At 42.2% G+C, this 23789-nt stretch overlaps 1 protein-coding gene across 1 annotated transcript; it reads right to left on the reverse strand.

Moving 5' to 3' along the window:
* Positions 1–928: 928 nt before the first annotated feature.
* csrnp3 (cysteine-serine-rich nuclear protein 3) lies at positions 929–20612 on the reverse strand (the record flags this gene model as incomplete). Its single annotated transcript, XM_083997271.1, has 6 exons — positions 20395–20612; positions 19508–19548; positions 5732–5900; positions 2702–2961; positions 2277–2573; positions 929–2068 (listed from the first exon to the last, which is right to left on the reverse strand). The coding sequence occupies exons 3-6, from the start codon at positions 5892–5894 to the stop codon at positions 929–931; spliced, it is 1860 nt and encodes a 619-aa protein (XP_083853397.1). The 5' UTR covers positions 5895–5900; positions 19508–19548; positions 20395–20612.
* Positions 20613–23789: the final 3177 nt, after the last annotated feature.

The raw sequence follows: 23789 nt of genomic DNA on the forward strand, positions 1-23789 counted from the left end.
TGGAGATATGTCAAAAGTGCTGCTTTATTAATATCCCTGCATCAGTGAAATGTTTCAAAGGATGAATCTTTGTTTGTAGTGGCACTTGCTAATCATGTTATTCTAAGAATGAAACAGTGGTGGGCGGGGGTAACACTTTAGGGGCCATAGTTTTCCAACGTTCAAGTATTTATCAGTTAAAACCAACTGTGTGCCACTAGACCCCCACACATAAGTGCAAAAGGCTGTGAATTGATATTGACATGTCTGACATTTTATGCTATTGATATTGTATTCCAAACATACAAATAAGAATTCAGGCTTTTACATGCTTTTCAAAACCATAGAAAAGCATATAATATTGACAAAAAGAAAAAGAAATGTACATTATGTATACAACACATTTTCTCATATAAAATAATGGCAATTCTTTTTTTTCCCTAAATGTCACTGAGATTTCCAAAACAGCATGCACATTGTTATCAAAACATTTACAATATATAAGTATACACATAATTCAGAAACAATAAATAAACTGACAATAAACCTTTTTTTGCACATTTGACACATACAGTAGACATAGAAAAGTTCCATCTACAGTACAATATCTGCTTAAAACTAGAACTTTACATCTGAAATTACAAGATACATTGCACAGCATGACATTACTGATGTTATAATGGGTTTTTGATCTTTCCATCTTTGCAGTTAAGCAAACACAGTAGTGGAGAAAACCTTTAGGAGCCAACACTTAACTCTCAAAGCCATTTCCATCATGAACCTATGGCTTTATAGTTACAGATGAGAGTGTCGTATGGTGCTGTAAATTGCTTTGAAATTTAAGGTCAGATAATTCAAAAAGGCCATGATTATGTCCCCTTAAAATACCACTTGGTCAGGCTCAAGTAAAGACGCGATAATGAAAGAACACTTAAGAAGGTGTGGCCATCTAAATGGCTGTGACCTCGGGGCAATGGTCTGGTAAAGGGAGGTTCTTAGTATTGTTCGCTAGTAAGGTCAGGTCGGAGTGTCTGTTCACGCTCGTCTCTTGCTGTGGCTGCTCAGCCGTCATACATGAGCTGTGACTGCTGTAGGAGCTCTGGCTGTTATTGTTCAGGTAGTCTTGGAACTGTGTCTGGTCCTGGTTTTCAGGCTGCTCCGCAAACGCCGCTTTGGACGACCCCTTCTTCTCCTGATCGTGTGTGTAGCAGGTCAGAGGGGTGGCCGGGGCGCCGTTGCTCAGAGCGAAATGGTGATTTGCTGTGAATTGTTCTTCAGCCTGATTCGAGTAGTCTGTGTACTGCTCAGCAGTCATGTTGAATGGCCCTTGGGCCGCGGTGCCATTGGTCGTGCCGACTGGGTCTTGGAATGCTAAGGCTTCCCCGTAGGGTTCACTGGGTTGGCTAGTTTGGCCGTTGGAGACGGCACTGGAGCTCCCCAGCTGATAGTACTCAGCCGAAGAGGAGTTCATTAAGTAAGTATTCCCATTCATGTGGTTATCATGTGCCACAGAGCCATCACTGTAACAGAGCACAGAGGACAAGGGGACCACCTCGGTGTGAGACACTGACGGGGTCGTCATGTCATCCTCAAAGTTCTCAGACTTCTCTTCATCCTCATCGTCCTCCTCCTCATCCTCAGAGTCGCTGTTGGCTAAGCTCTGCGTGCTGGAGTCGGACAGGCCGGTGCAAACGCTGCTACTGTCCTCCTCATCTTCCTCGTCATCTTCGTTCTCTTCTTCTTCCTCCTCATCCTCTTCCTCGTCCTCTTCCTCGTCATCCAGCGGCTCCTCCATCTCTTCAGCGCTCTGCAGGTGCATGCTGGCCGTCTGCGGAACGGCGTCTGACAGGGAGTACTCCAACCTGTGCTGGGGTTGTACCAGGGCATTTCCGCTTCCCAGGTCGTTACCGTCGCCGCGGTAACCGTTGGTGGGGGACGCCTGCTGTTGCTCACGACTCTTCTCCAGTTCGAGCTTCATTATAGTGTGCAAGAAATGGGTCCGAACGCGGATGGGATTAAACTCCACTCTCCCTGTTGAATTGCTACAGCCCTCTTTTGTGCAACCACATGGAAATGACATACGGTCCACCTAAAGAAAACATAACATTTACTGTGCTGGGCATTTTATTTTCAGCAGATGTCTAATGTAGTGTGGTAAAAATATGCTTTAGCTACAAAAACAACAAAATAAAGTCATTGGTCCCTGCATTTCTTCTTTAAATATGCATTATACTTTACTGTTTACAGGCAAAAAAAAATAGAGCACTGACTGAAAATATGCACGTCATGGGATTTACCTGGCACTTGATACCCGCAATGCTGCAGGCGCAGGTCTCTGGGTCACAGAAGACTCTGCAATCACAGCCGCAGTCCTCTCTGGACATCCGGATGGCCCGCAGTTCATGTTTCTCCTCCACGTCAATCTTCTTTACCCCAGAGGAGCGCAGCAGTGCCCGGCGCTTTTTAGTGGTAAGTGGCTGCAGGAAGAAGTACTCGTCTACTTCTGTGTTGTCCAGATCAATGTCGTCGTCAGAAATGTCCTCTGCCGTGAGCGTGTTGGCCTCCTCAGACTCCACCGTGCCGTTCTTAGTTAGCTGAAAACAAGAAGGGATCACATCAGTCATCGAGGGCACAAGGAGCTGAGCCTAAAGACAAAGACATATCTGATCTGATATCTGAGGGACTCATGACAACGCTTTCATTCAGATACAAATCATTCTACCTTTAGTTTGATTGAGTTGAGTTTCTCCTCCTTCAGGTGGTCTCTGAGCATGTCTCTGTGGATCCTCTCCTGCTCCAGGGCAAATTCACCCAGCGAGTACTGCCTGACCCAGCTGTGCCTGTTGGACATGCCCAGCGTGCTGCCACCCTGGCTGGGCACGCTGGTGAAGCCCTGCCGCCGGCCAAAGTAGTACACTGTCACGTTCTCAAAATGCACCCTCCTCGTCCGCAGGCGCTTCTCCCTCTTCAATATTGAGTCAGCTGCAAAGGAAAAAGGTAAAAAAAAAAAAAAAAAAACATTTATGTTTAAAGAAAGTGGTACATTGTGCTCTTGTCGCCTTTGTTGTAAACAGTTTTTGACAATATATTAATCCCACATAGATGGAATTACAGCCCCATGCTGCAAATCACTTTCAGTGCAGTTGATTGTTTTATCCTTCTTTGATGTTGGTGTGGACCAGTTTTATAGCTGTGTAAAGCCTGTTCACATAAGTGACATGTTTATGGCAAAAAGGTGCCCCTAAATATCAAGGACTCTTTCTGGCCATCTTTACAACACGCTTCTCCACATCTTGAACTTAGCACAGCTTTTGTTGGGAGTGGATTTCATCACATCTCTGTGCCTCTGCTTGGCATGCGAATCCCTCAGTGTGTCTTTTTAAGGAGAGCTCTACGAGAGGGAGGGGTAGAGAGAGGAGGGCAACGGTAGAGCATAAATAATCCCCTGCCTGGCCCAGAGATGAGGAGTGCTGGTTCACAGAAGCAGCGTTCCCAGCATTCACCCCGTATCAGACAGACAGGATAAATAGAAACCATCTGGTTCTAACAGCTCTCCACCCCACGCAAGAGGGACAATGCATTTCATTACAGATGTAGAGCTGTCAGACTGAGGGGTACACAGCAGAGGCGCGTTTCATTATCCACGCAAAGAAATGCAAAACAGGTATCAGCCTGTTTCAGGTGTCAAAACGGTTAACAGATGTTAGGGTCCATGTAGTTATCTTGTTTTTTTTTTTTGTTTTTTTTTCAGGATGGCTACATTAAAGCATAAAAGAAAAAACATATCACATGCTGTTCACAGTTTTACAAGCAATAATGAGCAACTGTTTCTATACCCTTGAAATGCTCCTCAACTGTTTCTAAGATGCTCTGAAGAAAATACACACACATTACAGATGTTTTTCCTCCTCTCCCTAACACCAGGTAAAACCCACTAAGACAGTCAATCACCAAACACGCGCATGGCACTCTGCAGGAAGAGGAGTGCACTGCTCTCTTGTCACCATTAGCTGACCTCCTCGAACCCCCCACCCCCCTTCCAGCTCCCAGCAGCTGCAGCTGACACAGAGGCCAGGCTCAGCCTCTAGGGACGCAGCACCCTACTTATGTCTCTGCCCCCCCTCCCCACAGGAAGCAGGCTTTAGACACGACCATCTCTATGTCAGTCATTAGGACAAAAAACTGCACTGTCACTTGTCTTAACTGTATAGAAACATTTTTTTTTTGCTTACTTGGCTGAAATAGTGTAAGTTTTGAAAATCAAATACCAAGTAGCCAAATTGCACACACACACACACACATGCTGTCCAAACATGACTCCTCTCTTTTGTTCCTCAAGAATCCCATTACTGAGATTGTTTTTGTTTTTTTTTGCCAGCAGGCATCTTACGTATTTCACAATCCCCCAAAGGATTAATAAACTACAACTGTACCATCTAGTTCACTCACATTCTGAGATGTTAAGATTCACATGAGCACGTTGTTACTTATTAGAGACGACTTCAGTGTCCTTTTGAACCTGCGGAGGAGACATGTCTTTTGAGGTTAGTTTATCTTCGATTAAGAGCGCAGTTCTTTAATACAAAGTCAGTTCAAGCCAGGAATAAGTGTGGAATCTCTCTGTAGCAGATCTCTTTTGAAGCATTTGTATTAAGAAGCAAAACTGTTAAGCTTCATAGCATCTTGGCTGTGACCTTATCTTAGTAAACCAGAACTGTTCTTTCTTAAATCAGCCTTTGTGGCTCTGCAGCTACGTCTTGTTAATGTTTGTAAATATTTTTAATATGAAACAGCTGAAACATTTAGTTCATCTTCAGACAATGTACCGGCACCTTTTCTATTATTGTTTGACTTACATTAAAAGCGTATTTGATGCATTGCATGGCTTATTTGTTTTAAAAATGATCATTTTTGGTTTTGTACTATGGGTTGGACATAAAGAGACATGAGGATGTCTCTGACCTTAGGGTTCAGGAAATAATGTTTGACAACAGCGTTCTTTGTACCGTTCTGGACATCAACAGTTAACTGACTAGCTGACCAATTGATCAAGAAAATATGACATGAATCAATAACAAAAACAATTGTTGCAAGGAGTTCTTCATTTCTTTCTGTTTGAATGTTTTTTTTTGTTGGTTCAGGCAAAAACAAAAACATACCCCACCTCCCACCCCTGCTTCCAAATCCCTCCTCTTTAAAAAAAAAAAAAAAAAAGATACAGAATTCTTAGACAGTGGCTCATTTACATGTACAGTACCAGCAGTTTTACACACGCACACACAAGCACACACAAAGAGCTTGAGACTGCATCAGCTCATTCATCTGGCTGGGTCTGTACACTGATGCTGTTCCTAATGAGGGAGGCTGCCTGTGTATCCTTTATTACAGGACTGGACCTTTAGTATCAGCTGCTCTCCTCTCCTCTCCTCTCCTCTCCTCTCCTCTCCTCTCCTCTCCTCTCCTCTCCTCTCCTCTCCTCTCCATGCACGGACATGACTGTAAACTCATATTAGACTCTCTTATCAACAACAGACATGCAGACTTGTTTGTGTTGACCTGTATCCTGCATTGACTGTGAGCTACAAAAATCTGGCTAGCTCCTCGTGTCACCCCCATCTTGATTAAAAATCCAATCTTAGTGCTTTTGCTTTGTTTTCCTCTAGATAAAATGATGACACTAATCTTACCATCAATAGCACACCGTTAGCCACACTGAATACAATGCATGAATTTAAAAGACACAGGCACTCACGGGTGAAAGGGCCCGAGGCAGATGGGTTGACACTGTCACTGCTATCCCCACTCTCACTGCAGGAGACCTCATCATCAGACTCCCGCAAGGAAGAGCACGGGGAGGAGGAGGCTTCCACCTCCTCAAATTTCCTTTTCAGTATTCCGCTCATGGCCCGCCGCATCTGCACCTGAAACCGAAAGACAGCAGAGGGGCCACACATTATTTAATATCCAGTTTAGGGCTTTCATAATCCTCAGCACACTCAATTAGCAGTGAGACCCAGACTCCGCCCCCTCCTCCCTTCACGTGCACGCACTAACACACGCACACACACACATAATCTCTCCTGCCACTATCCCGGCTCCCAGGCGTTCCCTGGGTGATTGATCACCTTGGCACAAAGGAGCTGAGATGGAAGGAGAAAGCTGCTAATTACATACTACTTCAGCCTTACAGGAGGATCAGCTGGAGAAAAGAAAGAGACTGGACCAAATTGTCTTACAGTGCTACTGGTCAGGACGAAAGCATGTACAACGCACATGTATTATGTACAATGTTACGTTCCTGCTACACCTAGAAAGCATATAAAAAGTTTAAACATCCACTGGCATAAAAATAAATTACAAGTCATCTTATCTTTTTTTTTTTTTTAATCTTGCTACAAACATGCTGATGTAGATTTCTGTGTATTAACTGAAGTGTGACAACAATGATCCCAGCATGATTTGTACATATATCACACATCCTGCTGCGCCAGAGGAGGAATAGGTGAAGCTGCTGTTGACAGCATAATGAGTGGCATCCTGTTCGTCTGTAACAAGCATCTATTAGATCAGACACCGGCTACAGAAAGGGAAGGAAACACTACTAACAGTCAACAGAGTGAAAAAGAAAATCTATACCGTAACGAGCTATAATTTGCCCTGTAATTTGTTACAAATGCAGTCAATAATCGTGTATCATAAATAACAACAGCCAAAATGGACCGTCAGATATATCACGCTTCTCGACTCTTATCATTAATATGATATACTGTAATATTGTTGGAGTTCCAGAGTTAAACCAAGTAGAGTTGTATTATGCACAGTCACTGAGGAAGAATTCAGAAACTCTGTATCTCTGTTTTAGGTGCAACTAAAACAGCTGGGCTTATTGCACTTCATATAGAAGCTGCTGTAACAGAGGTGTTACAGAGCACTTCAGTGTCAACTGAGAGTGGCCATTAACTCTCTCTGACTGATGATGCAATTAGATGAATAAACAAGAGCAAGCTCATCAGTTAAACGCACTAAAACTAATCACCACTACACTGGAAGTAGCAATAATAATTCCTGCACTGTAACATTGCTGTCATATTATTTTGATCACTGCTTTTTTACCTTTTAATATTATCCCACTGTCACTCTGAAGTGCGTAATGATGGGACTTACTTGATGTTAATCGCCAGTCGTATCAGACATTGTTGCACTCCTTTAATGTATTTAATTGCAGAGCCTTGTGTTCCCTGTTTTTAATGGCAGCAGCTGGAGCGTCATATCATTTTTTAAAATAAACCCAGGAACAACACTGCTGCTGTGGCAGAGCAAGGATTGCTATGACTGGCAGCTTTTCCCTCACAGCCTTCTCTCTTGGAAACTGGAATCGGTAAAGACAGCATGTATCTTCGCCCAGTCCCACACTGTCTATGTGCCAGAGCAGCTTGTGGGGGAGTTCCATTCACAGACAGCCTCAGTGTTTCATCTGGGCTCTGCTATTGAGTCATTACAGATGCAAATGCTGCCTGAGAGAGAGAGAGAGAGAGAGGTGCAGGGAGGATGAGCACTGGCAGGAAGAGGGTCATTGTTCCCAGGATGCTGTGCTTGTTCAGTGCGGTGACATGGCACCACCAGCATCTGGAGAATCTCCAGTGTCAACAACTCGACCTACAACTAAGGAATGTGAGGCATCCTCCATCTGGAGGCAAGAGGAGCCAGTCGGGGTAAAATCATTAAAAGGATTTCTTATTAAAAGGAACCAACATTAATTCAGAGGTAAACTTTGCTTGAAATCATCTTTTTTAAATTCCATAAAGAAGAGAAGCCATCAATCCACTTCCTCTGCTGAGTGACTGTGACAGGTCATAATGACATTAACTAATGAACTAGTTCTGAAATACATTAAATTAGTCTTGGGAGATTTAGAATATTCATCAACGAGCTAATCTCAATATCAAAACAGTCATAGAATAGATTAATAGATTTTATTCTAAATCCTCTTCATTTGTTGCTAAACAAGAGTGGAAATTTCCAGCAGAAATGGCCTGTGCAATTTTAGTCCATTTCCTTGCAAGGGTCCTAATTAGATACCATTGTTGGAAACCTATTCGTATGCTTAGCTCTCAGCTCTCTGCTGATGCTGCACTGGGCTTTGATACCAAAAGTGGTTTCCATGGAGATTCTAATGTACTCTCACAACTAGTGCTTTACCATTTGTGAGGGTTTCCACAGTGTTACATATTGTCTATGAGGGCTTTTCACAGTGCAGCACAGGTCTTAGTGAATGATGTTTATACATTTAACTCTCAAAATAGTACATTTACGTGCGTCATGACAGAAAGAGTTGAGAGTTAAAATCTTGAAACTGGACTAGCTTGCCCGATGTTACTGACATCATCAGAGCTGAGGGGATTATGGGTGAACCTCTGTCATCACAGCTTAAATAAAAAACAGAGGTTGTTGCTCCTCTCCAACAGCTTGTTCTTTGTCTTCAGTATTGCCTTACCACTAATCATGGCTGGGCAGCATGCACTATGGTACAAGGGAGAATATCCCTGAGAAAATAATGCAGCAAAAAGCCAGCTTGGAAAGCCCCTCCCTGTGTTTGCCTCTCTGTGCACACACATCAACTGTGGAGACCAACTCTTGTCCTTAATCAGCAGTGCTCACAGCACTGTAGCACACTTACATACCAGTACAATTATTCCCCCCCCCCCTCGTCATTCACAAGGTTCCCACAGTCATAATAAAACAATGTGACAACACAAGACTCAAAACACTCATCCCAAGTGCTGACAGCAAGCCTATGGCATCTGGAGCAAGTCATGACACATCAGTCCTACACTGACCACATTACACTTCTCTCTCTGTGTGTGTCTGTTGGCCCTCACAGGAACAACTGACCTGTATCCACTGGCAGACCGCGTGACTCCTTTAACCTCTTCTCACAGCAGCAGCACAGCCACACGATCATAAATGTGGCAATTCAAAGAAGGTGAGACATGATGAATGAAGAGGTTCCCATTTTATCTCAGTCCACTGACTTGCAGCGACCCCTGAGCTCCACGGGCATGAGAAAAAAAGAAAGAGAGAAAAAAAAACGGTGCAGGAGTGTGAGCGAGACTTGTAATTTTCCAGCTCTGGCTGCACTGTCTGTACCATATGCTTTATTGTTGCAAGATGACAGTCGTTCTCACTTAAAATCCCTCTCTGTCAATGTGTTCCTCTCTGTTTCTCTTTCTCTTCCTCTGTCTTTGGCCACACAAAGGCTCATTAGCTGCAGCCGGCAGAAAGGCAGGAGCCTGACTGGAGTATAGTGGAGCAGCCTGTGAGATCACATGGGTGGGATGTCTGAGAGAGAGAGGGAGAGAGGGAGAGAGAGAGAGAGAGAGAGAGAGAGAGAGAGAGAGAGAGAGAGAGAGAGAGAGAGAGAGAGAGAGAGACTCAGGCGTGCCTCTGCTCCTGCTGTCTGCAGATATTTTTACCAACATGAGCTGGGGAGGAGGGGGGGGGGGCAGAGGTATGGTGGGATCAGAAAGAGGGAGGAAGACAGAATGTTGGAGAAATGGATAAAAAGGGGGTGAGGGGTGGGGGGGGGGCAGTGGGAAAAGGGGTGGAGGAGGGTATAACAGAGATGCAGAGAGGAGGGGGATTCAGAGGGGAATAGTAAAGGGGAGGGGGAGAATGAGGAAGGGGTGGACTGAGAGAGTAGGGAGGTAGACAGGAGAGAGAGAGTGGGGCAAAGAAAAGGAAAAGGGGAAACATCTGATGCCAAGAACAACACAATAGAGCCAACAGTAGAGCAAAAAACTACAAAATAAAAGCCTGAATGACTTGCAAAGATTAGGGGGGAAAATCCTAGATAAATCTAATTCGATAACTGAACATTACAAGTTTTTCGTATTAAAGTAGCTTTAGGAGGAAACATTGCACTGGGAGACTGAAGGAGGAGGAGGAGGTTGACAAGTAAATACTAACATACACTACCTCATTCGCAGGAAATCAGATTTGCCAGGACTGAAGTGCATGAACTCCTGACACTTCCTATGCCAGGAAGCCCTGCAGAACATTTAGTGGGGCCTCAGCCTGTGCAGCCAAAGAGCCAAGATATCATTCTTGCTCTCAATTGGACTGTATGTCAACATGAAAGGCTCTGCACTTCCTCTTACAGGACAGCTTTAAGCCTAGAGGTTTTTTATGTTTTATTTTTTTTGCAGCCCACATAGTATTGTAGTCATAAACAAAAGGCAGTGTCTGAGCACATACACAGAATAAAAATTTAAAAAAAAAAAGTATAGCAGAAAGGAATAGTATTTTAAGTATTCTGGAAAAAGAAATTACAAAATCAGATGTCAGACGATGACAGATACATGATGGAGAGGGCTCAGTTAGCGAGGCTGCTACAAAAGCAGCAGTTGTCTGTCAAAACCCGCATTTATTGAGAGTTTTATGCGAAATGATTTGTGTCGTTCCTACAATTTAACCGAGACAACAAATGTCATTCAGCTCTGCGTTGTGCTGCATCCTCACCAGTGTCCTCACTGAACCCCCTCCTTCACTCCTCCTCCATCCCTGTTGTCTTTTCCCATTGCTCACACTGCCTCACTCACTGTTTACCACACAACACCATCGAGCCACAGTAAGGCACTTTACAAAGCAGAGAAACAAGTCGTGTTGGTCAAGTACCTTCAAAGATCATCACAGATGTCAGCAACAACTCTTTTAAAGCAAACATCGGTGTAGTATGAAATCTCTCTATAATATGGAAAATGTTTTATTCTGTTGCTGATGTTCCACTATGGTCAATCAATCTGAACAGCTTCTCTACCCAACACATTCATAAAATCTAGACAGCAGTTATAGTTTCTGTAGTAGCAGAGATTATAGTTGGCTATCATGGCAAAGAGGAGCCAATCACAACAACACAACAGCATCAGAAACAAGATATGGATGGCTCAAAAATACCATATCTGAAAAATGCAATACTTGAAATGTATTTTGTCCAGGTCTGTAAGTATCTTTGACGCAGTCTTAACCGAGCTGAACGTTTCGAACTGAGAAAAGCAGTAGTGCAGTGCTGTTGGACTACCCTACAGTACATTACATTAAACTCTATGTGGTTCTTATGACTGTGCCTAAAATCTAAAAATGATAATCCCATGTGTGATTGTTGGTTTGTTACTGTGCACCTGTGGTCCAATTTATAAAATGGAAGTGAGTGGGCATAAACAGATAATTGGTGTTGACTACTGCCATTTTCATTCCTAATGTGAATTTAAATAAATGCCATCTACAATTTTGATCGACTTGAAACATCTATTTTAACACCACCTGACTGTCTTTGGATTTTGGCTTCGAAATTAAGTGGCTATTCTTAAATTTGATGCTGTCAACAAAGTATAATATATTCAACCAAGTGGGTTGTTAGAAATGGTGACAAATCAGTATTAACCCATGAATGGGCTGTTAACTTTATGCGTTACAGTCATGTTACTCGTCCTTCTAATTTTCATTGTAAAAAAACATCAATGTATACAGTGAATAATCAATCAAGACCACCTCTGATCAGAGTGTTAGTTTGAAGTGCATTTTGTATCTTGACAATGTATCTGTACTTCACAAACAACCTGTCTGCTTTTAATGACAATATAAACTATTTGATCATTAGAGTATAAGTTACAATTTCATTGTGAAAATTGAAGGAGGTGGGAGGGTGTTCTGTGATAATACATTTCATACAGTCTTATCGTTTTTTCTCAGTCACATTATTTCTCTCATCACTTCTTCAGGTACCTTTGATGAAATGCATATTAGACAGCCTCATCTGCATTCTTTTAGTGATTCATCCACGTGCATCACATGTATGTGGCTGCCCTATTACATAAAAATGCAAAACATAAACTGGAGAGATAGCATTTGTTACACCATTGCACCAGTGATGGTGACCTATATTTGCTCTGACTTTCAAGAGGCTTTCGTATTCCAGTGAAGGAAATTGTCAAACAGCAGGCAAAATGTAAAAAAAAAGAAGAAAAGAAAAAGGTTTAGAATTAATCTAACATTATTTGTGCAGCCATACTGTGATTGAGGTCATATGCAAAAGACCTGCACAATTCCCACAGTAACGTAAGCTGTGAGATGAAAGGTAAATTTTGAATATGTTTTAATGATATCTCCAACACAGTGCTAAAATCAGAAAATAGAGGAGTGTTTGTATTGACCTTATTCTCAGACCAGATTGTAAGTCTTTTGAAAAATCCTGCCCAGAATACAAATTACACTTTCTTTGTGATCTGTTTCAGAATGGGATTCAAATAATTTAAGAGCTGTTGTCTTTCTTATGCACCGGCACATGGTTGACTTTAGCAAAAAACATCCTGAAATAACTATTCTCAGGGTCTTTTACATGATACCCTTGGAGGATGTATGCGTAAAACCAATATAGCCTAAACCCTTCCACGATCTGTCCACAAATCAGACTCTGACCTGTCTGGTTTTATGACAGCATATCAGCAATATGCAGTGGCTGTTTATCACCTTCATTATCCATCCCAACAACCAACACAACTATCTCACACTGTGTTCAAATGCCATTTAGAACAGATGGCAGGCCCTTCAATATAACAGTACATACATGTTTAGGACCAAGACTATAATAGTCACCATCAGGTCTCTGTGGCTGTATGATAGAGCTGCAGTTTACAGATTGTGAGTCCACCTACTGTTATTCAGAGCAGGTATTGCAGTGCAGCCACTGTGCATTAAAAAAAGGCATAAAAGATGCATGGACAAGTCACAAACAGTGAGCAGACAGAAGTTTGCCAGTACTATTTGTCTACCCTCTAAAGCTGACACTGACACAGAAACACAACACATCACCTCGGCTGTGTTAGCAGGCCTTTTCCGAATCAAGCTGCCTCATCTCCTGTGTGGCTCAGGGGGCTTGACCACTCGTCGTATCAACATCTTAAGAGCCTTGCAAACTTGCCACAGCGCTATCCAGCAGCAGTTGGAGAAAAATATTGACTGGATTTCCACAGTGATCACCAGGCACCAGCTCAGACAGACTGGCTATGCTGTTAGAACGGCTGAGTCATGTTAAAGTAAATACAGCAGTCTCATCTTCAGACTGGTCTAGCAGGATCCTGCTTATTAGAGACAATGGGCAGATCTGGTGTCTGAGTTCTTGATAAATATATTAGTAAGGAGTCACGTGTATTAGAAAGGTACACTTATGTGGATTGTGCTTGTACTACAGTTGCTACACCTGGTTGATTAAGATTAGCTTTTCAACACTGTGCTGACATGCAGCTCTCAGCTTTGAGCCTCTTTTAGCTTTTTATGTCGGTGGTCCTACCCACTGCCACACTCATTCCTAGCAGTTGGCTGGGAAGTTTTAGCTTCAGCCTGTTTCAATGTTTTCCAACCAACAAAGCTGGAGATATTTCCTTTGGATGAGCAAGTTCACTTTCTGGTGGCCCACCAGCACACAGTTCATACAGGAGACTGCGTGAAATAGCCAAATTAATCAAATTCTAGTTTTTAACAGCACTGTAGCTTGACTGGACAGGACAAGTAGATCCTAGCAGCAAGGAACAGCAAAGAGCCAAAAAAAAAAAAAAACACGACTTCATGACATGACTTAAGCAGCTCGCAATGAAAAGACGCTGATATTTCAGTGAACAAAGGAATTATTACTCAGGTGCTTGGTGAGATATATGACATATTGTTGTGTGTGTGCAGGCTGTGTAATTTAGCAGAAATAAGTAACTGCTTACATATAAACTGTACCTACACAATTAGCCATTAGCATGTACCCCTGCTGGCTAAAAAAGTGCTCATTGTCACTTTAAACACAATTTTAATCTATTTCAGTTAGCAACACTAGTTGGCTGTATGGTCCATGCTTACATCCCCTGAGCCATCTGAACACCCCATTTGGTTTTGTATCAAATGTTGCAGGTGAATATGCATATAAGAAGTTACATATTCATATGGTCATTATTGACATATAATATGGGTATATATTATAAGCAAATTTGTTTCCCTGTGGTGTATATGTGCCAGCCAAATGCCTATGCTATTCAATATGGCTGGTCCCATCACAGACTACTAGTGTTTCCACAGTGATGAAGAACACATTTATACTTCCCAGATGGCTTGGCAGATCTTTTTTATTAATTCTTTCTTTTTATTTCTATTTTTTCTGGATGAGAAACTTTTTTTTTTCGTACCAGTACACTTCGTCTGTAACTGAGGGTGAATTCCAACGGAGCCAACTGAGGGGATCACAGAGCAAAGAGAAAACCCTGAAACCACAAAAGATCGCAGCCAGTCTGAGGTTGCGTTCAAACTCATCCATCACCGGTGTCACGTTTGCAATAAACGGCAACCTTGAAAGAGAGAGAGCGAGAGAGACAGAAATCTAGGCACAGAGAGAGAAGGGGGCGGGGGGGTGGGGGGTGGAGGATAAATAAATAGATAGAGGGAGAGAGAGAGCGAGAGGCTAGGTCTCAGCTGGACTCCCCTGAGGAGAGGCTGTGGCCTGGATGATTATACAGCTACAGATGATGTCAGTGGAGGATCCCTGCCACCGAGAGAACACAAACACACTGCTCCTATATTCATTGGCACTGATTTGCAAGAAGGGGTGAGACACATTCCTAAATTATATATTAAAAAAATGCTATAGTACAACATGTCTTGCAAGAGGTCAGGGGCCATCTGCCTAAATCTGTATGTGCTGCTGTTATGTTCAGGAAAATGATCATTTGCATCCTGTCCTTGGAGAAAACATATAGGGACCACACAGTAAATATAAATTACTGCAGTGGAGGGTCAAAAATAAAAGGGTTATAGCTTGTACAAACACCTAACTGAAAAAATATTTCAACAAAGAAACTCCACAGTAGAAAACTCTCATACATTATTGTGTTTTATATATAAATAAAACCCAAATGGAGTTGCTGCAGTTTGACTACATGTTGTACCTATAGCTTATTCACCTATACACACTTGGCAAGCAGCTTGTCTTTATTCATGAACAGTGAGGAAAAAGACCTGACAGTTCAGCGTTCAGTGACAGCGACAATAAACATTTGCTCGGGCTGTTTTTCCGTTGTACTGCACTAAAGGTCAGATGGACAAATTATGCAAATAAATAATATTAATTGTCAAATTTGGTTGTTGTCATTCTCCATCAGCTTTGAAAGAATTACACATGAACAGGAGGGTGAAAAAACATTCTCCAATTAAACACAAAGGAATCCATTTAAGGAAATGTAGCGACATCTACAGATTTATGCAAATGAGGCTTCACATGCGCTCTGTACATTTGTTAACTTGCACTTGCCTGAGGCTGCAGACAGATCTGCTCCACACACATGAAAGGGGGGAAATAGGAGAGAGAGCAAGAGAGAGAGACAGAGAGAGGGAGAGAGGGAGGGAGGGTGGGTGGGGAAGTGGAGCCCACTGCTCAGCACTCAGCACACGGAGGAGCCGCAGCCTGGTAATGCCTGCTGCAGCCTCCATCCTGCAGCTATAGTACAGCCAAGTGCTGGGAATCATTGATCTGTTCTCCTCATGGAACAATAGAGGAAGCATGGCTCCTTATTAACCACATGGCTCAAAAGCAAAGGGTGACCACTGCTTCAATTGCACACATCTGACATCATGCAAACCATTTCATTGTAACATCTTGTGAAAGCATAAAGAGTTGGAGATAACAGCCTGGATTATTTGTGAGCAGAGCAGTATTGTGGTTTATGACTTGAGTGAGAATATTCTGGCAAGAACTTGTTGAGAGCTTGTGAACTCATTTGCCTCCTGACTTGACTCTCTATTTGTGTTTTTCTCTCCCTTAAATCTTTCCCAACATACACTGCATCATTAGCAGTGCTTTAATGAAACAGAGTTTTAACCTTAAATCGAAGCGCAATCTTACAAAAGACATTTCATCCAGCATCTCTGCTGTCTTTGTTGTTACAAGCAGTGATCAAAACACGGCGCAGCAGACAAAAAAGGAGCGAACATGCTCCACAGTCACACTAATGTTTTGATTTGCTGTAATTCAAGTCACACAGTGCAGAGGCATAATCAGGTACTCTCACCCTCATGTCAATCACAATGCTCACCTAAATTATTCATGGGTCTATATTTTATTTATGACTATATTTTCCCATGCCACCTGAAAGTTCGCAAAAGCCAGTTTGCTGGCAGAAACAGAGCTGCCAAAACATTTCATAGAGGCAGGGCTGCTTTCATCTCTCACGCAGGCTGGGAAAGCTGTGGGATATGGGGTTCATATTCTGCAGACAAGCCTTATCATTTATATATAGCCAGTATCATGTTGAGATCTTGAATCATTTTTTATATGCAAAATATCCGCACTGTTATCTGAGAAAATTTGTGAAGTAGGCTAGCTCCGCCTGTGATTGCAGTATGGTGAATTAGAGTGATGGAGAAAACCAAAGTGACACAAAAGACTTACTATAAATCCATTAAAATGTTTTCAGGTTTATATGATTGTGATTAAGTCCAAATGGGAGGCATTTAATCAAAAAGCTGTAATAATAAATGATGTGAAATTACATTTCATAAATTTTTGTATCAAAAACGTTTTTGATGTGAACGTATAACATTTTTATTTTACAGCCTGTAACAAAAATGCAAGAACACTCTACAAAATATTAGGAGTTTTGTTTTTAGGTTCAATTTAATTAAAGAAGAGGAATTATGGTGAGCTACTTAAATTGAAATTGAATTGAAAAGACTCATGGTTAAACATTCATTATCTCAGCTTTTGGTGACTGTGAGACATACTAACCTCTAACTTCTGTGGTCACATTACTGGCAGTTTGTGTAGCCTAACTCATGAGGCACACTTTCTGGCTGTAAATGACTAGAGAAAAACACTATAACATTAAATTGGCACAACTAAATAAGAACAATTGAGAGTTTAACAATTAAATAAATGTTCCACCAGATCTGTGTCGTGTGATTTTATGTGTCAGTAAACTATGTGATTTATGTCTTCAGTGCTTTTAAAAAGTCTCATTCAGATTTAAACTCTGATCTTATGCACTAAATGTAGCACATTTATTTTATTTATTAAAACAAGAAGTCTCTTTATATCTCATTTGGTCAGCATGGTGAAACCTATAAGTCAAGGCTGTATAACATCAACAGTATCATTGAATCAGAATATTAATTGTGAAATCAAAATTGAAACATGTGCTCTGTACTGATTGTACAAATAATTACTGCTTTAAATGTATTATTTCATGTTGATTTATAAAGCATTTATGTAGTGGATTACCTTACACTGACATATGAAACTCATTAAGAGAGGAAAAAAATATGTCTTTTTTTTCTCCTAACACCTAATTAGCTGGCAACAGACAAAAGATTCCAAATAGGTGTCATGGCAACATCTCAAGAGAGCACAATCCTGACCCGTGAAAGCTCAGAGCTCAGGCAGAAAGGAGCCAAAGACACAAAACGAGTCACATCAAAAGCTTCTAAATTGGAACCACGAACCCTGCTGACACACACAAAGCTGCTCTGTAATATGAAAGGTTGATATTAGTGTGACTGCAGTGTGATTCATTGATGCAGTGATTTTAATTTGCTGTGTTTTGGAAAGAGAAACGCCAATTAAAAAACATGCACAGCGACAATTCATAAAAAAAACATGTTAAATGTAGAGCGTGCATGTGGAATTACTGAGAGTGCCAAATGCTGTTGGCGAAATTGTGTACAACTGATCAAGAAGACAGTCTATATAAAAACTAGATAAAATAGCTACTCGGTCGTTGCCTTCAATGGATGGTCATTGTTTTATCCCAGTTAACTGTAAATATCTAAAACCCATCTTTGGGGTTATCTATGAAATTAGAGGAGAATCTGGAATATATGAGCACCTATACACAGGTCTAATAAAACTGTGAATGAGCGCTACCAATAGTATATTTCCAAATGTGTGAGTAATTCCTTTCTTTATGTAATGTAATACTTCAGGTCCAAGGAGCAGTGGCAATCAGTATACTCTTGCATCATGTTAGTATCAATCATTTTTAAAAGACAGTTTGTTAGCGTCATCACATCCAATCCGGGGGGGTGATAAAATAACCCACTGCATTTATGGCACAATCACAATTAACATTTATGCAGATTGTTTTATACCTTGCTGACAAACCCAGAGAGTGAAATAAAAAAAACAGCTACCCCCATCACACTATCAACAATCTGACATTTAACCTGGCTCAGTGTATAGATCAAGCCTAAAGCCATGACATAATTTTGTCCCCACACAGTAGAAAAAACAAAAACAAAATCCATTTAGGCAGCGCATGTGAACCTTTGGGAACCAGGCAGTTCACCCATTCCCCTTAGTGCTGTTAAGTCATAACACCTCTCCTGCAAATCTTTAATGGACGACATTTACTGTTATCAAGCTTCAGCCATCTGTGCCACAGTATGTAATAGCAGCGTGGCTGAATCCTATATTCAAATAAGCCAGCTTAATGATGCAGCTTTTCACAAGTAAATACATCTACTCAATGTTTCAGTGTCCTTTAACTCAGTGCCACGTGTACTAATTAAATTCTACTCCTCTGAGGACTGGGTGCTGATGGATTGAGGAAACAGATTGAGGAGGAAAAATATACAGTCACAAGAGCACAATAGCCCCACTCTCCAAACATTGTCATATGAACCCCCCACCCACCGACACCCCCATCTGCCCACCCCCCAACCCACCCACCCCCAACTTTCAGATCCCCATCACAAAGATAGAAATGGTTGTGTGATTGTGTATGCATGGCCGCATGTTTGAGTACATGCTGGTGCACAGCCATGGACTGTGCTGCTTTATCTATCTATCTATCTATCTATCTATCTATCTATCTATCTATCTATCTATCTATCTATCTATCTATCTATCTATCTATCTATCTATCTATCTATCTATCTATCTATCCCTGACAAAGGTGAATGGAGGAGGAACAATGAAGTAGGCAGAGACGTACAATGATGTTGCCATATTTAGGCCTAATATGTTGCAGTTCATACTGTTGTATCTTTTGACTATAATAATATTAGACCTACATGGCTTCACAGAGAAGAAAGACTCATCTCTCTATCTTTAGCCTTCAAAATAGGTTGAGGCCTGTGATTCTCTCATCTTTGTAGCCCCAGACATTAATTTACACAGACAAAAAAAATAAAATAAATATCAAGCATATAATACAACATACTCTAGAAAGAATATGTCCTCTTTTCATCACTGTGATATCAGATGCATCTCTCTAGTATAATCCATTGAGAATAGTGCAGCTGTCTGTATTGACTAAACACTGTTGTCTGCATCAACATCACATCACATCTTGTTATCAGAGGGTCTTTTGTGGCAGTGTAGCAACAGTTGTGCAAGCTTTGCGAACATGCCGTCTATCTTGCAGGCATGAATTCAATATGTTAATGTTTCGAGATGACTGGGATTGTGATGTGTCAAACAAGGAAGTAGAGGATGTGGTCTTACCTTTGGCTTAGTATGTTACACTGCAGCAACCCGCTTCTGTTCTGTGAAAGACAGAGAAACATGAATGACTTCTGGAGTCACAACAGATCACACAAAAGGTAGCTAAAAGATTTTTTTCAAGCCGCTGACACAAGGGGCCAGAGCAAGATGTACACAAAGCCATTGGTTTGTAATGTCCATTGTGAGTAAAATAACAATGCAAGGATAGTTTTAGCATTGATTGAATTACACAGCTTTATTTAAATCTCTTTGTGAGCCACTCTTTCCTTTCATAACTTGTGTGTAGGGGTGGTGGGGTGGGGCGGGGGGGTTGGGGGCTCTGCGGGGAACCAGACTCTCCTCTCCTAGTGGTCTGCATGAGAGGCTCTCAGCCAATTGGCCATAGACCAGTCAACTGGCTTCTAGTGTAGCAGCCTGTGTGACACACATGTATGCCCTCAAAAATAATACACAAAGGCACAGGAGGTCTATCATGCATGTTCCCTTTGGCTCTGTGCCCATTTCATATATACATGTGGAGGAGTAGTAGTGAACCTTTTGTGCAAGTGTTCTAGCTGTGCTGGTTCAGGTGGAACAAAGGAAATGTGATCTAGGAATATTTGTATAATTTTCACAATCTGAATGATAACACAGTTGGAGCGGATGACCAAAACAGAGTGACTACTGAAGTGTGATGCCCAGAAGAGTTTGACAAATGGACCATTCAGGGATGTGTCCCAGCATACTGAGGTAGCCCGACAAAACAACAGGGAAAGATATAAAATGTCCAGGTACTTTAAGCAACATAGAATAGATGACAAAACAAACACATCAGGTCTTTAAATCCATCTGATTAATATGCAAGTGTTAAAATACAGGCCTATCACCTGAGATTTGCTCATACTTACCATTCATTTCGTTACTATTATCAATATCCAACCGGTAAAATGATGCCCCTCTCTTACTGGACTTCACTATTTCTCCCTAAACCTTGTCTCGGTTTTCTTCTGCGGAAATCCTCCACCACCATTGTCTCACCGTTTTAAAAACCGGTGTCGGATTCCCGAAGAGTAGACTGGACAGACCGGCACAATTGTCGCACATAACACTGCTATTACAAGCTCCCCTTCCGGCTGCTCGGGGAACAATGGTGCAGCATCAGACTGACAGCTTCACGGACAACGTGACTTACTCCGTCCAATCATGGTTTTATGAGGCAGGAATCAGCCGCAGAGCGCTGCTTGCCTGCCCACCGTGGCTTCAACGCAAAATCCCTCTGTATCATCATGTGCGATGACTCTGGCGAGAGAGGGAGGGTTTAAAATATTTCAGCTGGGATTTATATAATAACAGGCAGCAATTCATTTACGCAAATCTAATTATATTTTTGTCTCAGAGTCTTAGTCATTTGAGTGGAGGAAAAGTCAATCAAAAATGCATTTTATTTTTAATTCTGGACTTCAGAGTGAGGATTTAAACAGAGGATCTGTTTGTCTTTGACTTTTACAATTTTATTATTTCACATGCAGAAATATTTTGTCACCTAATCTTCAAGTTATTTTTACAAACTGATCTCAGTGCCACTGCTGCAACAGTGTGTGAGATCCCTCTCAAGTGCACTGTATTACCATATATATAGTCTCTGGAATAATTATGTTTTTAAAATGTGGTAATGAAACAGGTGAAGTTAAGAGGCTTATGAAAGAAATCTGTCTTGGCAACACCACAGACTCCACTATGTATCAAATGTAGGGGGGAAAAGGAGAGATGCAACAGGAGGCTTCCTCTATTTAACATAAAATGGAAATAAAATGTTCAGCATCAAGTCATCTATACTTAAGGTAGTCTATGCCTTGTCAAGGTCGAGGGCAAAGAAAATAATTGAAGTACACTGCCATCTTGTGGACATAATCTCAAACTGCAACTGTTCTCTAGGAACAGGACAATTTATAAACCTCCTGTCTCCTGTTCAACTCCAGACAGAGCCAAAAGTGTGGGTGGGTATGGTTAGTTCTGCGTCTGCTGAGATCAAGAGGAAATGAAATTGTGCTTTTGGCTCATATTCAACGTAATTTGTTTTTTTATGTGTATTACCTATTGGGTGTAACGAGAATATTTGGAAAATGTTAAAAATTTTAGTGCCCCCCCACTGCAGGTCTAAGATCAGTGATCATGTTTGTGATTGAATTGCCAGATCTATGGCCACATGTCTTGGACACTCATAGGAGGAGAGATGCTGTCAAATGATCATCATCTGGTGGTGAGTTGATTACATAACATGAGAGGTAGCCAGATAAACCTGGTAAACCTAAACAAGGAGTGGTGAACTGCGAACATCTAGGCTACTGAGGGCCCCGTCCATGGGGTGTCCAGCTCCTAGAGATTGGGGATGAAATCTGAGTGGACCATATGCAAAGCCTCCACTGCACCACAGCTGCCAAGCATTAACAGGCAAAGGGTCATCAATGCCAGTCATACCAAATGGTGGACACAGGAGGTGAGGGAAGCTGCCAAGCTAAAGGTGTTTTTTGGTCCTTGTTGTCCCTTCCTTAAAATTGCCAATCTGGACCTTAATTCTAGCATAAAATACGATCATGTATACTCACCCAGATAACTTTGGTGTCATAACAAGTCGTTCCGATGAAATTAGCTCCAGCCGAGAGCCGCGTATAGGCTATCCATATAATGCGAGTACACGAGGCAGCGCAATGCAGCCACATTATCTGCCTCGAACATTTCACCAATGTTTTGTTATGATATGCTAGTGCTATTCCCCTCTGAGTCTGGGGCATGGATCCATGGTCTGGGGTTAGCTGTTACAGAGACGTTCTAATATGGCTGTTATCAACATCCGGGAAAAAAAAAAAAATGTTATCAACATCCGGGGTCTGTAGGTTGACCTACTAAACTCTGACCTGGATGATGTCATCTCTGAGCGCCGCGCGGCGCGGCTTGTTGCTACCGCTAATGCTACGATCCGTTTCTGTGTGTTTCCGACTTGTCAGAACAAAATGAGCAGCTGGACGAAGTTCAACTTCCACAGACTTCCTCTCCGCAACCTGGACTTACTAAAGCTCTGGCTAGTTAAAATGGACCCGAATGCCGAAGCGGAATGATTATTTTCAGAATGAGCCGGGCCAGAGAACTTCTAATATTGAGTCAATAGACTGGCTCTGACACCGGGCAGCGCTCGAAGATGATATCATCCAGGTCAGAGGTTAGTGGGTCAACCTACAGACCCCGTATGTTGATAACAGGTAACCCCGGACTCAGAGGGGAATAGCACTAGCCTATCATAACAAAAAACCTATTGGTGAAATGAACGAGTTTCGCGGCAGATACTGTGTTATTTAGAGGCTGCATTGCGCTGCCCCGTGTACTCGCATCTAGGCTGGATCCAATTTCGTCGGAACAACTTGTAATGACACCAAAGTTATCTGGGTGAGTAAATGATCGTAGCCTATACTATTTTATGCTAGAAATAAGGTCCAGATTGTAAAAAAAAAAAAAAACCGGCAATTCCCCTTTTTAAGTGGGTCGTGAGGACTTTAGGGAGGCCAATGAGTGGAGTTTCCAGTTGGCCTCAAGGAGATTTTGGGAAATTTGTAAGATTAGGGCTGTTATGAACTCCCCTGGGAGAGGTGAAGCAGGTGAAGTGTAAGGGCCAGGTGAGGTCAAGGTAGACTGATCCACAAATACATAACACAGAAACATATCACGAGATGGGAAGTAGCTCACTTAACCCAATGAGTGGGCGGAGCTTGGTTGACCCATATCACCTGGGCTGGAGGCGGAAGTGAGGGAGGACTTCCGGGGTTTCGAGACGAAGAGCGGCAGGTCTTCACGGGGAGAGACCACGCTGGGGGAAAAACACACACCCACACACCGCACCGGAGTCACACACCAAATGAACTAAGAACCAAGTGCCGAGTCGAGCGAGCTGGCCGGCTGTGGAGCCGCTGTGGCCGTGTAGTGACGGGGACGCCCTGAGCTACGGCCTCGCCGAGTCCGGTCGCGCCGGGTCGTACCGGGCCTAGAAGCGGTAACTACGGAGCGGGTAAGTGAAGCAACTCCCATGCTCATGTAGACACACACACATACGGACAGGTACACAAACTCACGTCTGTGCATACACTTGAGAGAGAGAGATAACCACAGGAGCAAGCGGGAGGTTTCAGGACAGGCATAATTTAATAAACGAGCTAACGTAATACCATGTTTCATGTGCTAATGCAGCCCCGTTTGTCCGCGTGCGTTACAGTTGGGGGCGTCGTCCGCGATTAGGATTTCGATAGGCAGTGGT

The sequence above is a fragment of the Trachurus trachurus genome, assembly GCF_905171665.1.
Source record: "Trachurus trachurus genome assembly, chromosome: 21".
NCBI classification, from domain to species: Eukaryota; Metazoa; Chordata; class Actinopteri; order Carangiformes; family Carangidae; genus Trachurus; species Trachurus trachurus.